The sequence below is a fragment of the Oncorhynchus keta genome, chromosome 10 (assembly GCF_023373465.1).
Source record: "Oncorhynchus keta strain PuntledgeMale-10-30-2019 chromosome 10, Oket_V2, whole genome shotgun sequence".
Lineage (NCBI taxonomy): Eukaryota > Metazoa > Chordata > Actinopteri > Salmoniformes > Salmonidae > Oncorhynchus > Oncorhynchus keta.
In genome coordinates this window covers 10,798,839-10,818,838 of record NC_068430.1, presented here as the reverse complement: position 1 = coordinate 10,818,838, position 20,000 = coordinate 10,798,839, and the positions used below count along the sequence as shown (strand labels likewise).

Here is a 20,000-nt window from a genome sequence, read left to right as displayed (position 1 = left end):
GTAAATAAAACACACAGCTCTGTTTAGACAGTGATGTCAGTAAATAAAACACACAGCTCTGTTTAGACAGTGATGTCAGTAAATAAAACACACAGCTCTGTTTAGACAGTGATGTCAGTAAATAAAACACACATCTCTGTTTAGACAGTGATGTCAGTAAATAAAACACACATCTCTGTTTAGACAGTGATGTCAGTAAATAAAACACACAGCTCTGTTTAGACAGTGATGTCAGTAAATAAAACACACAGCTCTGTTTAGACAGTGATGTCAGTAAATAAAACACACAGCTCTGTTTAGACAGTGATGTCAGTAAATAAAACACACATCTCTGTTTAGACAGTGATGTCAGTAAATAAAACACACAGCTCTGTTTAGACAGTGATGTCAGTAAATAAAAAACACATCTCTGTTTAGACAGTGATGTCAGTAAATAAAACACACAGCTCTGTTTAGACAGTGATGTCAGTAAATAAAACACACAACTCTGTTTAGACAGTGATGTCAGTAAATAAAACACACAGCTTTGAACACAGTGAATGTATCGGTCTCTCTCTCTTCCCTTTATCCCCCCCCCGTGCTCTTCTATCTTTCTTTCCTTCTACCCAACTCCTCACCTGTCTCTTTCCCTCTCTCTTACTGCTACCTCCTCTCTTCCTTCCTCCCTCTCCCTCCATCCTTCCCTCTCTCTCTCCCTTCCTCCCTCTCCCTCCATCCTTCCTTCCCTCCCTCTCTCCCTTCCTCCCTCTCCGTCCATCCTTCCCTCTCTCTCTGCCTTCCTCCCTCTCCCTCCATCCTTCCCTCCCTCTCTTCCTTCCTCCCTCTCCCTCCATCCTTCCCCCTCTCTGCCTTCCTCCCTCCCTCTCCCTCCATCCTTCCCTCCCTCTCTGCCTTCCTCCCTCCCTCTCCCTCCATCCTTCCCTCCCTCTCTGCCTTCCTCCATCCTTCCCTCCCTCTCTGCCTTCCTCCCTCTCCCTCCATCCTTCCCTCCCTCTCTCTCTACAGGTTTACTATCTGCCATAAAACTGAGGTTGTGAAGAACACGTTGAACCCAGTGTGGCAGTCATTCACCATTCCAGTCAGAGCGCTCTGCAATGGGGACTTTGACAGGTATGAACTCACCTCTTGTCTTTCTCACCCCCTCTTTCTCTCTCTCTCACACTCGCCACCCTCCCCTTGCTCTTTTTTTCTACTCCCCCTCCCTCTCTTTCTCTCTCTCTCTTTTCAGACAAGGCCAAGTTGCTCAGCCTTCTGTGACAAATTACCCCACTCGAAGTCTGCAAAAATAAACCCAAATATCATCCAGGCTGAATCCCCATGTCTAGAAATGTATTAAGGGTGCCCCAGAGGAGTGTGGATAAACGAGTTGGGGTCACTGAGTGTCAGCCGAACAATCACACATCAGCCATAGTGAGGTCATCACCCTGTCAGAACCAATCAGACACAGGGGATTGAGACGTGTTTCAGGAAAGCTGTGTTTCAGGCTGTGATTTGTAGGCAGAGAGTCAGACACAACAGAACTGACAGACTAATGAATTAGTATAGCGTGTAGATACCCCTTGTCCTCTAATGGCTGATCTCATCAGTCAGTCAGTCAGGCAGTCAGTTAGTCAGGCAGTCAGTTAGTCAGTCAGTCAGTCAGTCAGTCAGTCAGTTAGTTAGTCAGTTAGTCAGTCAGTCAGTCAGTCAGTCAGTTACTCAGTCAGTTACTCAGTCAGTTAGTCAGTCAGTTAGTCAGGCAGTCAGTTAGTCAGTCAGTCAGTCAGTTAGTCAGGCAGTCAGGCAGTCAGTCAGGCAGTCAGGCAGGCAGGCAGGCAGGCAGGCAGGCAGGCAGGCAGTCAGTTAGTCAGTCAGGCAGTTAGTCAGTCAGGCAGTCAGTTAGTCAGTCATGCAGTCAGTTAGTTAGTCAGGCAGTCAGGCAGTCAGTTAGTTTATCAGTCAGTTAGTCTATCAGTCAGTCAGGAAGTCAGTCAGTCTATCAGTCAGTCAGTTAGTCTCATCAGTCAGTCAGTCAGGTGGTCTATCAGTCAGTCAGTCAGTTAGTCTGTCAGGCAGTCAGGCAGTCAGGCAGTCAGGCATTCAGTCAGTTCGTCTATCAGTCAGTCAGGCAAGCAGTCAGTCAGTTGGTCTATCAGTTAGTCAGTTAGTCGGTTAGTATATCAGTCTGTCAGTCAGTCAGTTAGTCTATCAGTCAGTCAGTTAGTCAGTCAGTCAGTCAGTCAGTCAGTCAGGTCAGTCAGTCAGTCAGTTAGTCTGTCAGTCAGGCAGTCAGTTAGTCTGTCAGTCAGTCAGTCAGTCAGTCAGTCAGTCAGTCAGTCAGTTAGTCTGTCAGTCAGGCAGTCAGTTAGTCAGTCAGTCAGTCAGTCAGTTAGTCAGTCAGTCAGTCAGTCAGTCAGTCAGTCAGTTAGTCTGTCAGTCAGGCAGTCAGTTAGTCTGTCAGTCAGTCAGTTAGTTGGTCAGTCAGCCAGCCAGTTAGTCCATCAGTCAGGCAGTCAATCAGTCAGTCAGTCAGTCAGTCAATCTATCAGCCAGTCAGTGTGTTTGGCGCAAAGCCCAGATACTCTCTGTGTTCTCATGTGGTACCTTTAGTTTTCCAACAGAGGAACATGACATCACGTTGTGACCTGATGCACATGGCAGGCACTTCACCTTATGGGTAAATAGCTCTTTGTGAATAAGTGTGCTGAAGAGAGGGGGAAGAGAGGAGAGGAGAGGAGAGGAGAGGAGAGGAGAGGAGAGGAGAGGAGAGGAGAGGAGAGGAGAGGAGAGGAGAGGGAGAGGAGAGGAGAGGAGAGGAGAGGAGAGGAGAGGAGAGGAGAGGAGAGGCGGTCCGTTTTCCTCATTAGCATGGTAGTCGTTCCTAATCTGTCTGAGTGAGTCACTGCTACTATTTCTGTCCCAGATGAGAGATCACAAACACAACCATGAAATTAGGACTGAAGTGGTGTCATTGTTTTTCACTATCTTAATAGCTCTTCAACTCCTTCTTGCTCTCTGGTGAAGTGTTTGGTTATTAGTAAAGGAGACAGATGTTTATTTAAATCACCCTCTAAAAGGATGTTAGGAAATATACCTTGAAGAGAGAGACTGGTTTGACTATCAACGCTGACAGACAACATTATTTTGAAGTCCAACTGAATGTGGTCCAGGGTACAAACCGACAAGTCAGTTTCTGTTTGTGGGTCGGGTCAAAGAGAGTATGATTGACAGGCCCTTCAGGGCATGGTGTATGTCATGTACGTCCCTGGCATAACACGCACACAGACACACACACACACACACACACACACACACACACACACACACACACACACACACACACACACACACACACACACACACACACACACACACACACACACACACACACACACACACACACACACACACACACACACACACACACACACACACACACACACACACACAAACAAACTTCTTGGGTGAAAGCTCCACAGAGGACAAGGCTTAAAACCTTGAAGATAAGCTCAAAGGAACATACGACCACTACAGGCAGAGGCGGGAGGAAGAGAGAGAGGAACAGGGCCTCTTTTTGTGACTGATGTCTAAGTCTCGTCTGGGTTGGTGTCATGGCGGGTGCTGGGTGAGAGGGGCGAGATGATGAAGGCGAGAGGAGGATGAAGGAATGCTTGGAAAGTTTTGTCAGTAGTCAGAAAACTCTCCGTCGCGTTGTGTTTGTGAAATGTCACCCTCCATCTGCTATGGGGAATATGTGACACAGGGTATTTTTAACATTCGCTGCAGTTTACTTTTTACAGAGGAATTTGTACTTTTCTTAGATATAAGTTGATCCTGCCTCTTCTGAGAGTATCTTCAGGTATCTGAGTCTGGTTTTCACAGATATAAAGTCTCTTCCAACCATTTGCAGCTTGAAACTTTATCTCGGAGTTTCTAACTGCCACAGACAGTATACTGTGAAAATCCATTCAAATTGTGAAAATACTGTGAAAATCCATTCAAATTGATTCAAATCCATTACACATGCTTGTGGATAGTGCTGTATTACATGTTAATGTGATGGCTATTGCACCTCCACTGACTCATTTTAGCAAACTGGATAAATCCTCTTTCAGATGCAAACTGGATAAATCCTCTTTCAGATGCGGATAAATCCTCTTTCAGATGCAAACTGGATAAATCCTCTTTCAGATGCAAACTGGATAAATCCTCTTTCAGATGCAAACTGGATAAATCCTCTTTCAGCTGCAAACTGGATAAATCCTCTTTCAGATGCAAACTGGATAAATCCTCTTTCAGATGCAAACTGGATAAATCCTCTTTCAGATGCAAACTGGATAAATCCTCTTTCAGATGCAAACTGTATAAATCCTCTTTCAGATGCAAACTGGATAAATCCTCTTTCAGATGCAAACTGGATAAACCCTCTTTCAGATGCAAACTGGATAAATCCTCTTTCAGATGCAAACTGGATAAATCCTCTTTAATAATAATAATAATATATGCCATTTAGCAGACGCTTTTATCCAAAGCGACTTCAGATGCATAAACGTATGGGTGGTGGATAAACTACCCTCTTTCATGCTCTACCAATGCTACAGAAGGACCAGATGCAAACTGTATAAATCCTCTTTCAGATGCAAACTGGATAAATCCTCTTTCAGATGTAAACTGGATAAATCCTCTTTCAGATGCAAACTGGATAAATCCTCTTTCAGATGCAAACTGGATAAATCCTCTTTCAGATGCAAACTGGATAAATCCTCTTTCAGCTGCAAACTGGATAAATCCTCTTTCAGATGCAAACTGGATACATCCTCTTTCAGATGCAAACTGGATAAATCCTCTTTCAGATGCAAACTGTATAAATCCTCTTTCAGATGCAAACTGGATAAATCCTCTTTCAGATGCAAACTGGATAAACCCTCTTTCAGATGCAAACTGGATAAATCCTCTTTCAGATGCAAACTGGATAAATCCTCTTTCAGATGCAAACTGTATAAATCCTCTTTCAGATGCAAACTGGATAAATCCTCTTTCAGATGCAAACTGGATAAATCCTCTTTCAGATGCAAACTGGATAAATCCTCTTTCAGATGCAAACTGGATAAATCCTCTTTCAGATGCAAACTGGATAAATCCTCTTTCAGATGCAAACTGGATAAATCCTCTTTCAGATGCAAACTGGATAAATCCTCTTTCAGATGCAAACTGGATAAATCCTCTTTCAGATGCAAACTGGATAAATCCTCTTTCAGATGCAAACAGGATAAATCCAGTGTGATAACGTGTTTTTATCAGACATGTAATCTCTTCTTCAGGATCACCATCAGATTCTAATTTGGTTTTCCTATAAAGTGCTCTAATGATTGCTGTTGTATAGTCATTCTGTGTTGAGGAGTAAAACGCTAGAAGCACCAGGCCTTGAAATGAAACAGCATCGGTTAGCTACTGGGGCTCACTGAGTCTTATTATTACAGAGACCTATCTATTTAGGGATGGGGGGACAAAAACACCAAACACCGTAACACAGGACAAGCTCCTCCTTTCAGCTGATTGATTGACGGATGACAATCCACACTTACAAGTAGCTTGAACCCAATCACACAACGTTGCAGGTATGCGTGGTACTTAAAAGGCTATCAGGCTATCAGGTCACAACCCCGGCCGTCTAATCTGAACACTCATGCAAAACAACTCACACATTGTAATACATTAATGTCCTTAGAAATAAATAATGACCAGGGATAAAACGTTTCTTGTTTGCCTTATGTTGGGAATAACAAAAGACAGATGGTGATTCATTGTGTTAATAGTTTGGAGCCTACAGGAAGTACCATGTTTGTGTCTAGCCTGTGAAAAGGACAAGCTGCCTGTTCTAGCTGCTCCAATTCAATCATTTATTTAACAACATTTCGACACCGAGCTGTCTTCACCCGGGTATTTAGTGTATATCAACCCCAACTGGAGAAATAGCTGCTATAGATATTAACTGGAGAGATAGCTGCTATAGGTATTAATTGGAGAAATAACTGCTATAGATATTAACTTGAGAAATAGCTGCTATAGATATTAACTGGAGAAATAGCTGCTATAGATATTAACTGGAGAAATAGCTGCTATAGATATTAACTGGAGAAATAGCTGCTATAGGTATTAATTGGAGAAATAACTGCTATAGATATTAACTTGAGAAATAGCTGCTATAGATATTAACTTGAGAAATAGCTGTTATAGATATTAACTGGAGAAATAGCTGCTATAGATATTAACTGGAGAAATAGCTGCTATAGAGTTAGTAAAGTTAGTAAAGTGACTATGTACATGTAGGTAGAGTTAGTAAAGTGACTATGTACATGTGGGTAGAGTTAGTAAAGTGACTATGTACATGTGGGTAGAGTTAGTAAAGTGACTATGTACATGTGGGTAGAGTTAGTAAAGTGACTATGTACATGTGGGTAGAGTTAGTAAAGTGACTATGTACATGTGGGTATAGTAAGTAAAGTGACTATGTACATGTAGGTAGAGTTAGTAAAGTGACTATGTACATGTGGGTAGAGTTAGTAAAGTGACTATGTACATGTGGGTAGAGTTAGTAAAGTGACTATGTACATGTGGGTAGAGTTAGTAAAGTGACTATGTACATGGGGGTAGAGTTAGTAAAGTGACTATGTACATGTAGGTAGAGTTAGTAAAGTGACTATGTACATGTGGGTAGAGTTAGTAAAGTGACTATGTACATGTGGGTAGAGTTAGTAAAGTGACTATGTACATGTGGGTAGAGTTAGTAAAGTGACTATGTACATGTGGGTAGAGTTAGTAAAGTGACTATGTACATGTGGGTAGAGTTAGTAAAGTGACTATGTACATGGGGGTAGAGTTAGTAAAGTGACTATGTACATGTGGGTAGAGTTATTAAAGTGACTATGTACATGTAGGTAGAGTTAGTAAAGTGACTATGTACATGGGGGTAGAGTTAGTAAAGTGACTATGTACATGTGGGTAGAGTTAGTAAAGTGACTATGTACATGGGGGTAGAGTTAGTAAAGTGACTATGTACATGGGGGTAGAGTTAGTAAAGTGACTATGTACATGTGGGTAGAGTTATTAAAGTGACTATGTACATGTAGGTAGAGTTAGTAAAGTGACTATGTACATGTAGGTAGAGTTAGTAAAGTGACTATGTACATGGGGGTAGAGTTAGTAAAGTGACTATGTACATGTGGGTAGAGTTATTAAAGTGACTATGTACATGTAGGTAGAGTTAGTAAAGTGACTATATACATGTGGGTAGAGTTAGTAAAGTGACTATGTACATGGGGGTAGAGTTAGTAAAGTGACTATGTACATGTGGGTAGAGTTAGTAAAGTGACTATATACATGTGGGTAGAGTTAGTAAAGTGACTATGTACATGTGGGTAGAGTTAGTAAAGTGACTATGTACATGTGGGTAGAGTTAGTAAAGTGACTATGTACATGTGGGTAGAGTTAGTAAAGTGACTATGTACATGGGGGTAGAGTTAGTAAAGTGACTATGTACATGTGGGTAGAGTTATTAAAGTGACTATGTACATGTAGGTAGAGTTAGTAAAGTGACTATATACATGTGGGTAGAGTTAGTAAAGTGACTATGTACATGGGGGTAGAGTTAGTAAAGTGACTATGTACATGTGGGTAGAGTTAGTAAAGTGACTATATACATGTGGGTAGAGTTAGTAAAGTGACTATGTACATGTGGGTAGAGTTAGTAAAGTGACTATGTACATGTGGGTAGAGTTAGTAAAGTGACTATGTACATGTGGGTAGAGTTAGTAAAGTGACTATGTACATGTAGGTAGAGTTAGTAAAGTGACTATGTACATGTGGGTAGAGTAAGTAAAGTGACTATGTACATGTAGGTAGAGTTAGTAAAGTGACTATGTACATGTGGGTAGAGTTAGTAGTGACTATGTACATGTGGGTAGAGTTAGTAAAGTGACTATGTACATGTGGGTAGAGTTAGTAGTGACTATGTACATGTGGGTAGAGTTAGTAGTGACTATGTACATGTGGGTAGAGTTAGTAAAGTGACTATGTACATGTAGGTAGAGTTAGTAAAGTGACTATGTACATGTGGGTAGAGTTAGTAAAGTGACTATGTACATGTAGGTAGAGTTAGTAAAGTGACTATGTACATGTGGGTAGAGTTATTAAAGTGACTATGTACATGTGGGTAGAGTTAGTAGTGACTATGTACATGTGGGTAGAGTTAGTAAAGTGACTATATACATGTAGGTAGAGTTAGTAAAGTGACTATGTACATGTGGGTAGAGTTATTAAAGTGACTATGTACATGTGGGTAGAGTTAGTAGTGACTATGTACATGTGGGTAGAGTTAGTAAAGTGACTATGTACATGTAGGTAGAGTTAGTAAAGTGACTATGTACATGTAGGTAGAGTTAGTAAAGTGACTATGTACATGTAGGTAGAGTTAGTAGTGACTATGTACATGTGGGTAGAGTTAGTAAAGTGACTATGTACATGTAGGTAGAGTTAGTAAAGTGACTATGTACATGTAGGTAGAGTTAGTAAAGTGACTATGTACATGTAGGTAGAGTTAGTAGTGACTATGTACATGTGGGTAGAGTTAGTAAAGTGACTATGTACATGTAGGTAGAGTTAGTAAAGTGACTATGTACATGTAGGTAGAGTTAGTAAAGTGACTATGTACATGTGGGTAGAGTTATTAAAGTGACTATGTACATGTGGGTAGAGTTAGTAAAGTGACTATGTACATGTGGGTAGAGTTAGTAGTGACTATGTACATGTGGGTAGAGTTATTAAAGTGACTATGTACATGTAGGTAGAGTTAGTAAAGTGACTATGTACATGTGGGTAGAGTTAGTAAAGTGACTATGTACATGTGGGTAGAGTTAGTAGTGACTATGTACATGTGGGTAGAGTTATTAAAGTGACTATGTACATGTAGGTAGAGTTAGTAAAGTGACTATGTACATGTGGGTAGAGTTAGTAGTGACTATGTACATGTAGGTAGAGTTAGTAAAGTGACTATGTACATGTGGGTATAGTAAGTAAAGTGACTATGTACATGTGGGTAGAGTTAGTAAAGTGACTATGTACATGTGGGTAGAGTTAGTAAAGTGACTATGTACATGTGGGTAGAGTTAGTAGTGACTATGTACATGTGGGTAGAGTTAGTAAAGTGACTATGTACATGTGGGTAGAGTTAGTAAAGTGACTATGTACATGTGGGTAGAGTTAGTAGTGACTATGTACATGTGGGTAGAGTTAGTAAAGTGACTATGTACATGTAGGTAGAGTTAGTAAAGTGACTATGTACATGTGGGTAGAGTTAGTAAAGTGACTATGTACATGTGGGTAGAGTTAGTAAAGTGACTATGTACATGTGGGTATAGTAAGTAAAGTGACTATGTACATGTGGGTAGAGTTAGTAAAGTGACTATGTACATGTAGGTAGAGTTAGTAAAGTGACTATGTACATGTGGGTAGAGTTAGTAAAGTGACTATGTACATGTAGGTAGAGTTAGTAAAGTGACTATGTACATGTAGGTAGAGTTAGTAAAGTGACTATGTACATGTAGGTAGAGTTAGTAAAGTGACTATGTACATGTAGGTAGAGTTAGTAGTGACTATGTACATGTGGGTAGAGTTAGTAGTGACTATGTACATGTAGGTAGAGTTAGTAAAGTGACTATGTACATGTGGGTAGAGTTAGTAAAGTGACTATGTACATGTGGGTAGAGTTAGTAAAGTGACTATGTACATGTGGGTAGAGTTAGTAAAGTGACTATGTACATGTAGGTAGAGTTAGTAAAGTGACTATGTACATGTAGGTAGAGTTAGTAAAGTGACTATGTACATGTGGGTAGAGTTAGTAAAGTGACTATGTACATGTAGGTAGAGTTAGTAAAGTGACTATGTACATGTAGGTAGAGTTAGAGTTAGTACAAAGTGACTATGTACTATGTACATGGGTAGAGTTAGTAGTGACTATGTACATGTAGGTAGAGTTAGTAAAGTGACTATGTACATGTAGGTAGAGTTAGTAAAGTGACTATGTACATGACTATGTACATGTAGAGTTAGTAAAGTGACTATGTACATGTGGGTAGAGTTAGTAAAGTGACTATGTACATGTGGGTAGAGTTAGTAAAGTGACTATGTACATGTGGGTAGAGTTAGTAAAGTGACTATGTACATGTGGGTATAGTAGTAAAGTGACTATGTACATGTGGGTAGAGGTAGTGACTATGTACATGTGGGTAGAGTTAGTAAAGTGACTATGTACATGTGGGTAGAGTTAGTAAAGTGACTATGTACATGTGGGTAGAGTTAGTAAAGTGACTATGTACATGTGGGTAGAGTTAGTAAAGTGACTATGTACATGTGGGTAGAGTTAGTAAAGTGACTATGTACATGTGGGTAGAGTTAGTAAAGTGACTATGTACATGTGGGTAGAGTTAGTAGTGACTATGTACATGTGGGTAGAGTTAGTAAAGTGACTATGTACATGTGGGTAGAGTTAGTAAAGTGACTATGTACATGTGGGTAGAGTTAGTAAAGTGACTATGTACATGTGGGTAGAGTTAGTAGTGACTATGTACATGTGGGTAGAGTTAGTAAAGTGACTATGTACATGTGGGTAGAGTTAGTAAAGTGACTAGATGTGACATGTACATGGGTAGAGTTAGTAAAGTGACTATGTACATGTGGGTAGAGTTAGTAAAGTGACTATGTACATGTGGGTAGAGTTAGTAAAGTGACTATGTACATGTGGGTAGAGTTAGTAAAGTGACTATGTACATGTGGGTAGAGTTAGTAAAGTGACTATGAGTTAGTAAAGTGACTATGTACATGTGGGTAGAGTTAGTAAAGTGACTATGTACATGTGGGTAGAGTTAGTACATGTGGGTAGAGTTAAGTGAGTGACTATGTACATGTGGGTAGGTAGAGTGACTATGTACAGTAGAGTTAGTAAAGTGACTATGTACATGTGGGTAGAGTTAGTAGTGACTATGTACATGTGGGTAGAGTTAGTAAAGTGACTATGTACATGTGGGTAGAGTTAGTAGTGACTATGTACATGTGGGTAGAGTTAGTAAAGTGACTATGTACATGTGGGTATAGTGTAAAGTGACTATGTACATGTGGGTAGAGTTAAAGTGACTATGTGCATGTGGGTAGAGTTAGTAAAGTGACTATGTACATGTGGGTAGAGTTAGTAAAGTGACTATGTACATGTGGGTAGAGTTAGTAAAGTGACTATGTACATGTGGGTATAGTAAGTAAAGTGACTATGTACATGTGGGTAGAGTTAGTAAAGTGACTATGTACATGTGGGTAGAGTTAGTAGTGACTATGTACATGTGGGTAGAGTTAGTAAAGTGACTATGTACATGTGGGTAGAGTTAGTAGTGACTATGTACATGTGGGTAGAGTTAGTAAAGTGACTATGTACATGTGGGTATAGTAAGTAAAGTGACTATGTACATGTGGGTAGAGTTAGTAAAGTGACTATGTACATGTGGGTAGAGTTAGTAGTGACTATGTACATGTGGGTAGAGTTAGTAAAGTGACTATGTACATGTGGGTAGAGTTAGTAAAGTGACTATGTACATGTGGGTAGAGTTAGTAGTGACTATGTACATGTGGGTAGAGTTAGTAAAGTGACTATGTACATGTGGGTAGAGTTAGTAGTGACTATGTACATGTGGGTAGAGTTAGTAAAGTGACTATGTACATGTGGGTATAGTAAGTAAAGTGACTATGTACATGTGGGTAGAGTTAGTTAAGTGACTATGTGCATGTGGGTAGAGTTAGTAGTGACTATGTACATGTGGGTAGAGTTAGTAAAGTGACTATGTACATGTGGGTAGAGTTAGTAAAGTGACTATGTACATGTGGGTATAGTAAGTAAAGTGACTATGTACATGTGGGTAGAGTTAGTAAAGTGACTATGTACATGTGGGTAGAGTTAGTAGTGACTATGTACATGTGGGTAGAGTTAGTAAAGTGACTATGTACATGTGGGTAGAGTTAGTAGTGACTATGTACATGTGGGTAGAGTTAGTAAAGTGACTATGTACATGTGGGTATAGTAAGTAAAGTGACTATGTACATGTGGGTAGAGTTAGTAAAGTGACTATGTACATGTGGGTAGAGTTAGTAGTGACTATGTACATGTGGGTAGAGTTAGTAAAGTGACTATGTACATGTAGGTAGAGTTAGTAAAGTGACTATGTACATGTGGGTAGAGTTAGTAAAGTGACTATGTACATGTGGGTAGAGTTAGTAAAGTGACTATGTACAGATACAACAGAGAGTAGCAGCAGTGTAAACGGGGAGGGAATGTAAATAGTCTGAGTTGCCATTTGATTAGATGTTCAGGAGTCTTATGGCTTGGGGGTAGAAGCTGTTTCGAAGCCTCTTGAACCAAGACTTGGTGCTCCGGTATCGATTGCCGTGCGGTAGCAGAGAGAACAGTCTATAACTAGGGTGGCTGGAGTCTTTGACAGTTTTTTGGGTCTTCCTCTGTTCTGTCTTTACTATACCGCCTGGTATAGAGGTCCTGGACGGCAGGATGCTTTGCCCCAGTAATGTACTGAGTTGTACGCACTACGCTCTGTAGTGCCTTGTGGTCGGAGGCCGAGCAGTTGCCATAACAGGCATCACAGTCAGGATGCTCTCGATGGTGCAGCTGTAGAACCTTTTGAGGATCTGAGGACCCATGCCAAATCTTTTCAGTCTCCTGAGGGGGAATAGGTTTTGTCGTGCCCTCTTCACGACTGTCTTGGTGTGCTTGGACTATGATAGTTTGTTGGGTGATGTGGACACCAAGGAACTTGAAGCTCTCAACCTGCTCCACTACAGCCCTGTTGATGAGAATGGGGGCGTGCTTGGTCCTCTTTTTCCTGTAGTCCACAATCATCTCCTTTGTATTGATTACGTTGAGGGCGAGGTTGTTGCACCACATGACCAGGTCACTGACATCCTCCCTATAGGCTGTCTTGTCGATGTCAGTGATCAGGCCTACCACTGTTGTGTCATCAGCAAACTTAATGATGGTGTTGGAGTCATGCCTGGCCATGCAGTCATGAGTGAACAGGGAGTACAGGAGGGGACTGAGCACAAACCCCTGTGCGGCCCCCGTGTTGAGGATCAGCGTGTCGGATGTGTTTTACCTACCCTTACCACCTGGGGTCGGCCCGTCAGGAAGTCCAGGATACAGTTGCAGAGGGAGATGTTTAGTCCCAGGGTCCTTAGCTTATTGATGAGCTTTGAGGGCAGTATAGTGTTGCACGCTGAGCTGTAGTTAATGAATGGCATTCTCACATAGGTGTTCCTTTTGTCCAGGTGGGAAAGGGAAGTGTGAAGTGCAATAGAGATGTTAGGGCAGTATGCAAGTGGGTCTAGGGTTTCTGGGATAATGGGTCGGTAGTCATTTAGGCAGGTTACCTTAGGTTACCTAAGCGAGCACAGAAGTAGTTTAGCTCATCTGGTAGGCTCATGTCACTGGGCAGCTCTCTGCTGTGCTTCCCTTTGTGGTCTGTAATGGTTTGCAAGCCCTGCCTCATGCGACGAGCCCCAGAGTGTAGTACGATTCCATCTTAGTCCTGTATTGAAACTTTCATGGTTCGTCAGAGGGCATAGCGGGATTTCTTAAAAGCTTCCAGGTTAGAGTCCCACTCCTTGAAAGCGGCAGCTCTAGCCTTTAGCTCAGTGCGAATGTTGCCTGTAATCCATGGCTTCTGGTTGGGGTATGTACGTACGGTCACTGTTCGGATGACGTCATCGATGCACTTATTGATGAAGCCAATGACTGATGTGGTGTATTCCTCAATGCCATCGGAGGAATCCCGGAACATATTCCAGTCTGTGCAAAACAGTCCTGTAGCTTAGCAACTGCTTCATCTGACCACTTTTGTTTTGATCGAGTCACTGGTGCTTCCTGCTTTACATTTAGCTTGTAAGCAGGAATCAGGAGGATAGAATTATGGTCAGATTTGCCAAATGGAGGGCGAGGGCGAGCTTTGTACGCGTCTCTGTGTGTGGAGTAAAGGTGGTCTATAGTTTTTTTCCCCTCTGGTTGCACATTTAACGTGCTGATAAAACAGATTTAAGTTTTCCCTGCATTGAAGTGCCCGGCCACTAGGAGCACCGTCTCTGGATGAGCGGTTTCCTGTTTGCTTGTGGCGGAATACAGCTCATTGAGTGCGGTTTTACTGTAAACTAAAGTCACATGTTTGAGTCTCTGGTCTATGAGGGATGCTTCAGTAACATCTGTCTGTTGGTGTGTGCTTTCTGTCGTTCCAGGACGATCAAGGTGGAGGTGTACGACTGGGACCGCGATGGCAGGTGAGTGTATTTAGTCAAGGTGCAGCCAAAATATTGAGGTGCAGCCATGAGCAACATTCAACTTGTGCACCATGGTCACCAACAAATTAGTACAACATTATATATTATTATGTTATTGATGTTATTGAAATGATGGCACTTTACAGTGGTTAAAGTTCTGTCTTTACCACCCTCTCCTCTCTCATCTTCTCTCCTCTCTTCTCTCTTCTCTCCTCTGTCCTCTCTCTCCTCTCTCCTCCTCTCCTCTCTCCTCTCTTCTCTCTTCTCTCCTCTCTCCTCTCTACTCTCTTCTCTCCTCTGTCCACTCTCCTCTCTCTCCTCTCTCCTCCTCTCCTCTCCTCTCTCCTCTCTTCTATCCTCTCTCTTCTCTCCTCTCTCCTCTCTACTCTCTTCTCTCCTCTGTCCACTCTCCTCTCTCTCCTCTCTCCTCCTCTCCTCTCCTCTCCTCTCTCCTCTCTTCTCTCCTCTCTCTTCTCTCCTCTCTCCTCTCTTCTCTCTTCTCTCCTCTGTTCACTCTCTCTCTCTCTCTCTCTCCTCTCCTCTCCTCTCCTCTCCTCTCCTCTCTCCTCTCTCCTCTCTTCTCTCCTCTCTCTTCTCTCCTCTGTCCTCTCTCCTCTATCTCCTCTCTCTGTCCTCTCTCTCATCCTCTCTCCTTCTCTCTCTGTTAGCCATGACTTCATAGGGGAGTTCACCACTAGTTACCGGGAGCTAGCTCGAGGCCAGAGCCAGTTCAACGTCTATGAGGTGACTCTCTCTTCCTTTCTTACCGTTTTTTAATCAGCTCTGTTGGGGAGTCAACTCACTCACTGATGAAATATCAATTGTTTTATATCCATGCTGCCTTCTCTCTCAGGTCGAAGTTTAGGAATGTTGCACGTTGGCTTCCAGGTGATTACCATGGTTAAACAAACCCAATCCAGAGAAGAGCGCGGGCATTAATGGAAAACTATTCCTCCGGATAGAACCACAGGGAAAACACAATTAGAATACATGCACGCAAGCACACACACACACGCACGTGCGCACACACACACACACACACGCTGTGCATGGCGTTCATCATTAGTCATTACCTGGCAGAGTGACAGGAACAGAGACAGGAAGCTTCTTTAGTTTGTGCATCAGCAAGTCTCTGCGTCTCTGTGATGCCTGCGTGTCAACCCGATTGCCTTCTCTCCATTTATTTGCCTGTCACTTCCCTGCCTCACAGTGATACAGGGGATACTAATGAGACCAGGCAGCTTTTGTCTGTGTCTGCAGAGAGAAGGAAGGTTTCCTCTTTAAACTTGGATTCTTTATGGTGGCCCCTGAAACTTCAGGAGAATATTGTTTTGACTGTGTCCCTTGCTAGACTAATTGTGCAATAACTAATGCTGTCTTGGATCAGTGGTTCGCTGACTCAGATGAAACCTACTCCTGGGCTTATAATAATGATAATAACGGGGAGCTATGAGCAGTCTTCAGGTCTCAGGGACAGATAATCGCTACCTCCACTACACCTCTGTTAGACATGATGCAACCTGTCCTGTGCTTGTTCATCTCCAACCCTGCCTTCCATCCATCAGACCTGGGTTCAAATACGATTTGAAATCTCTCAAATACTTTTTCAGATTTGCTTTAGTCTGACAGATGGGTGGGGTTTTCACTTGTGCAACTATTCTATTGGTTCTATGGCAACGGGAAAGCTCAATCAAGCTCAGCTAACAAAGCTTTTACTGTCTGATCCTGGAATGAACAAGTTCAGAGGTCATCTGCCTTTGGCTTAAAGATCAGGAACCCGAACTTCACCAAAGAAATTGGAAATACAGACATTGTCATCCTACAAGAAACATGGTATAGAGGAGACGGACCCACTGGTTGCCCTCTCGGTTACAGAGAGCTGGTAGTCCCATCCACCAAACTACCAAGTGTGAAACAGGGAAGATACTCAGGGGGTATGCTAATTTGGAATAGAGCAGACCTAACCCACTCTATTAAATTAATCAAAACAGGAACATTTTACATCTGGCTAGAAATGAATATGGAAATGATTTCAACAGAGAAAAATGTCCTTGTGTGCTACCTATATCTCCCCAATAGAATCCCCATACTTTAACGATGACAGCTTCTCCATCTTAGAGGGGAGATCAACAATTTCCAGGCCCAGGGACATGTCTGTGGCGACCTAAATGTCAGAACTGGACAAGATCTTGACACCCTCAGCACACAGGGGGACAAACACCGACCTGGAGGGGACAGCATTAACCTCCCCCAAATGTCAAATCAAATGTATTTATATAGCCCTTCTTACATCAGCTGATATCTCAAAGTGCTGTACAGAAACCCAGCCTAAAACCCTAAACAGCAAGCAATGCAGGTGTAGAAGCCCGATGGCTAGGAAAAACTCTGTAGAAAGGCCAGAACCTAGGAAGAAACCTAGAGAGGAACCAGGCTATGAGGGGTGGCCCGTCCTCTTCTGGCTGTGCCGGGTGGAGATTATAACAGAACATGGCCAAGATGTTCAAAGGTTCATAAATGACCAGCATGGTCAAATAATAATAATCACAGTGGTTGTAGAGGGTTCAACAGGTCAGCACCTCAGGAGTAAATGTCAGTTGGCTTTTCAGAGCCGATCATTCAGAGTATCTCTACCACTCCTGCTGTCTCTAGAGAGTTGAAAACAGCAGGTCTGGAACAAGGTAGCACGTCCGGTGAACAGGTCAGGGTTCCATAGCCGCAGGCAGAACAGTTGAAACTGGAGCCACAGCATGAGCAGGTGGACTGGGGACAGCAAGGAGTCATCAGGCCAGGTAGTCCTAAGGCATGGTCCTGGGGCTCAGATCCTCAGAGAGAGAGAGAGAAAGAGAGAATTAGAGAGAGCATACTTAAATTCACACAGGACACCGTGTGTAGGATAAATTCTCCAGATATAACACACAGACCCTAGCCCCCCGACACATAAACTACTGCAGCATAAATACTGGAGGCTGAGACAGGAGGGGTCAGGAGACACTGTGGCCCCATCCGATGATGGCCCCATCCAATGATACCCCCGGACAGGGGGGATATAACCCCACCCACTTTGCCAAAGCACAGTCCCCACACCACTCGAGGGATGTCTTCAACCACCAACTTTCCATCCTGAGATGGATGCACCCCTAGACACAACTCCTGCAGCAGTGTCGCACGCTGGGTATGTACATAGTCAATGGTAGGCTTTAAGGGGACTCCTATGGTAGGTACAGCTATAGCTCATCTCCTGGCAGCAGTACTGTAGACTACTTTGTCACTGACCTCAACCCAGAGTCTCTTAGAGCGTTCACTGTCAGTTCACTGACACTCCAATCAGATCACAGCAAATCACATTCTTTGTGAACAGAGCTGTGCTCAAACATGAGGCATCAAAGCCAAAGGAACTGAATAATATTAAGAAATGTTATAGATGGAAGGGAAATGGTGTGGAAATCTACCAAAAACATTTAGGAGACAACAAATTCAATCCCTTCTAGACAATTTCCTGGACAAAATGTTTCACTGTAATAGTGAACCTGGCATTATAAAACCTAAACAGCATATTTGACCTCTCAGATTCCCTTTCAAATCAAAACAATTCAAGCAGACAACCTAAGAAAATGAACAACAATGATGTATGGTTTGATGAAGAATGCAAAAACCTAAGAAAGAAATTGAGAAACCTGTCCAACCCAAAAAAAACTATCCAACCCAGAAAACCTGAGCCTACGGCTTCACTATGGCGAATCACTAAAACATTACAGAAATACACCACGGAAAAAGAAGGAACAGCACGTCAGAAATCAGCTCAATGTAATTGAAGAATCCATAGAATCTAACCACTTTGGAAAAATTAGAAAACCCTAAACAAACAACAACACGAAGGGTTATCTTTCCAAAACAGAGATGTATAGATAAACCACTTCTCCAATCTTTTTGGCCCTATGACAAAGAACAAACAGCAAAAATAATATACACGATCAAAAACAAATCTTAGAATCAACTATTAAAGACCAGAACCCACTGGATTATCCAATTGGTTATTACTGCATTGTCGGAACTAGAAGCACAAGCATTTCGCTACACTCGCATTAACATCTGCTAACCATGTGTATGTGACAAATAACATTTGATTTGATTTGAATTACATTGACTGAATTACAGGACAAAATACCAACCCTCCAATCCAAAAAGGCCTGTGGTGTTGATGGTATCCTAAATTACATTTTTAAATATGCAGACCACATTTCCATTTGGCTATACTAAAACTCTTCAACATCATCCTCAGCTCTTGTATCTTCCCCAATATTTGGAACCAAGGACTGATTACCCCAATCCACAAAAGTGGAGACAAATTTGACCCCAATAACTACTGTGAGATATGCATCAACAGCAACCTTGGGAAAATCCTCTGCATTATCATTAACAGCAGACTTGTACATTTCCTTAACATAAACAATGTACTGAACAAATGTCAAATTGGCTTTTTACCAAATTTCCATACCACAGACCATGTATTCACCCTGCAAACCTTAATTGACAAACAAACCAAAACAAAGGCAAAGTCTTCACATGCTTTCTTGATTTCAAAAAAGCTTTCGACTCAATTTGGCACAAGGGCCTGCAAATCCAACCAGTGAAGAACAAACACCATTGTTAATGCAATCTATATTTATGTTGATTTATTTTCCCTTTCGTATTTTAACTATTTGCACATCATTACTGTATATAGACATAATATGACATCTGGAATGTTTTTATTATTTTGGAACTTTTGTAAGTGTAACAGAGGGACAGACAGACAGGCGGACAGACAGACAGACAGACAGACAGACAGACAGACGGACGGACGGACGGACGGACGGACGGACGGACGGACGGACGGACGGACGGACGGACGGAGCGAGGGAGGGAGGGACGGACGGACGGACGGACGGACGGAGGGAGGGAGGGAGGGAGGGAGGGAGGGAGGGAGGGAGGGAGGGACGGACGGACGGACGGACGGACGGACGGACGGACGGACGGACGGACGGACGGACGGACGGACGGACGGACGGACGGACAGACAGACAGACAGACAGACAGACAGACAGACAGACAGACAGACGGACGGAGAGAGAGAAATGGAGAGGAAATATGTGTAAAACATTCAGAGGGGACGGGGAGGGAGGGAGAGAGAGAAAATAGTGAGAGAATTAGACAAAAGGGCTTCTGGAGAAATAAGTGTGCCTGTTCATTTCACAGTCAACTGGAGCCTGTTATTTGACACAACACCAATGGAACACCAATGGAACTTGTATCACACTCTCTCTCTCTCTTTCAGAGAAACAGCCTTTCTCCCTACAGGAGGTATTTGGTACTACACTTCTCATCATTGGCTCCTTCCTTCCATAATTGCTCATTATTTCCTTCCTAACAGCCCCCTGCTGTGAGGAGAATTCCCCTCCATAACCACCACAGACAACAGTCCTCTAAATCCATCATTAACCACCTACCACCTACCGCTCATTCTTTCTCTCCAATTCAGTCATTTATTTTCTTCTTTTAGGTGGTGAATATCAAAAAGAAACTGAAGAAAAAGAAATATGTGAATTCAGGAACGGTGAGCCTTTCCACCTCTCTTCCTGTCTCCTCCCCTCTCTTCTTGTCTCCTC

The 20,000-nt window shown here is 42.5% G+C and overlaps 1 protein-coding gene across 1 annotated transcript in view; it reads left to right on the top strand.

Moving 5' to 3' along the window:
* LOC127932611 (copine-8-like) overlaps positions 1-20,000 on the top strand; it is a 472,696-nt gene that overhangs the window by 401,332 nt on the left and 51,364 nt on the right. The window contains exons 10-13 of the mRNA XM_052528628.1: positions 1,006-1,110; positions 14,314-14,355; positions 15,024-15,099; positions 19,895-19,948. Coding sequence (XP_052384588.1) covers positions 1,006-1,110; positions 14,314-14,355; positions 15,024-15,099; positions 19,895-19,948 — 277 coding nt within the window. The remainder of the gene's footprint in view (positions 1-1,005; positions 1,111-14,313; positions 14,356-15,023; positions 15,100-19,894; positions 19,949-20,000) is intronic.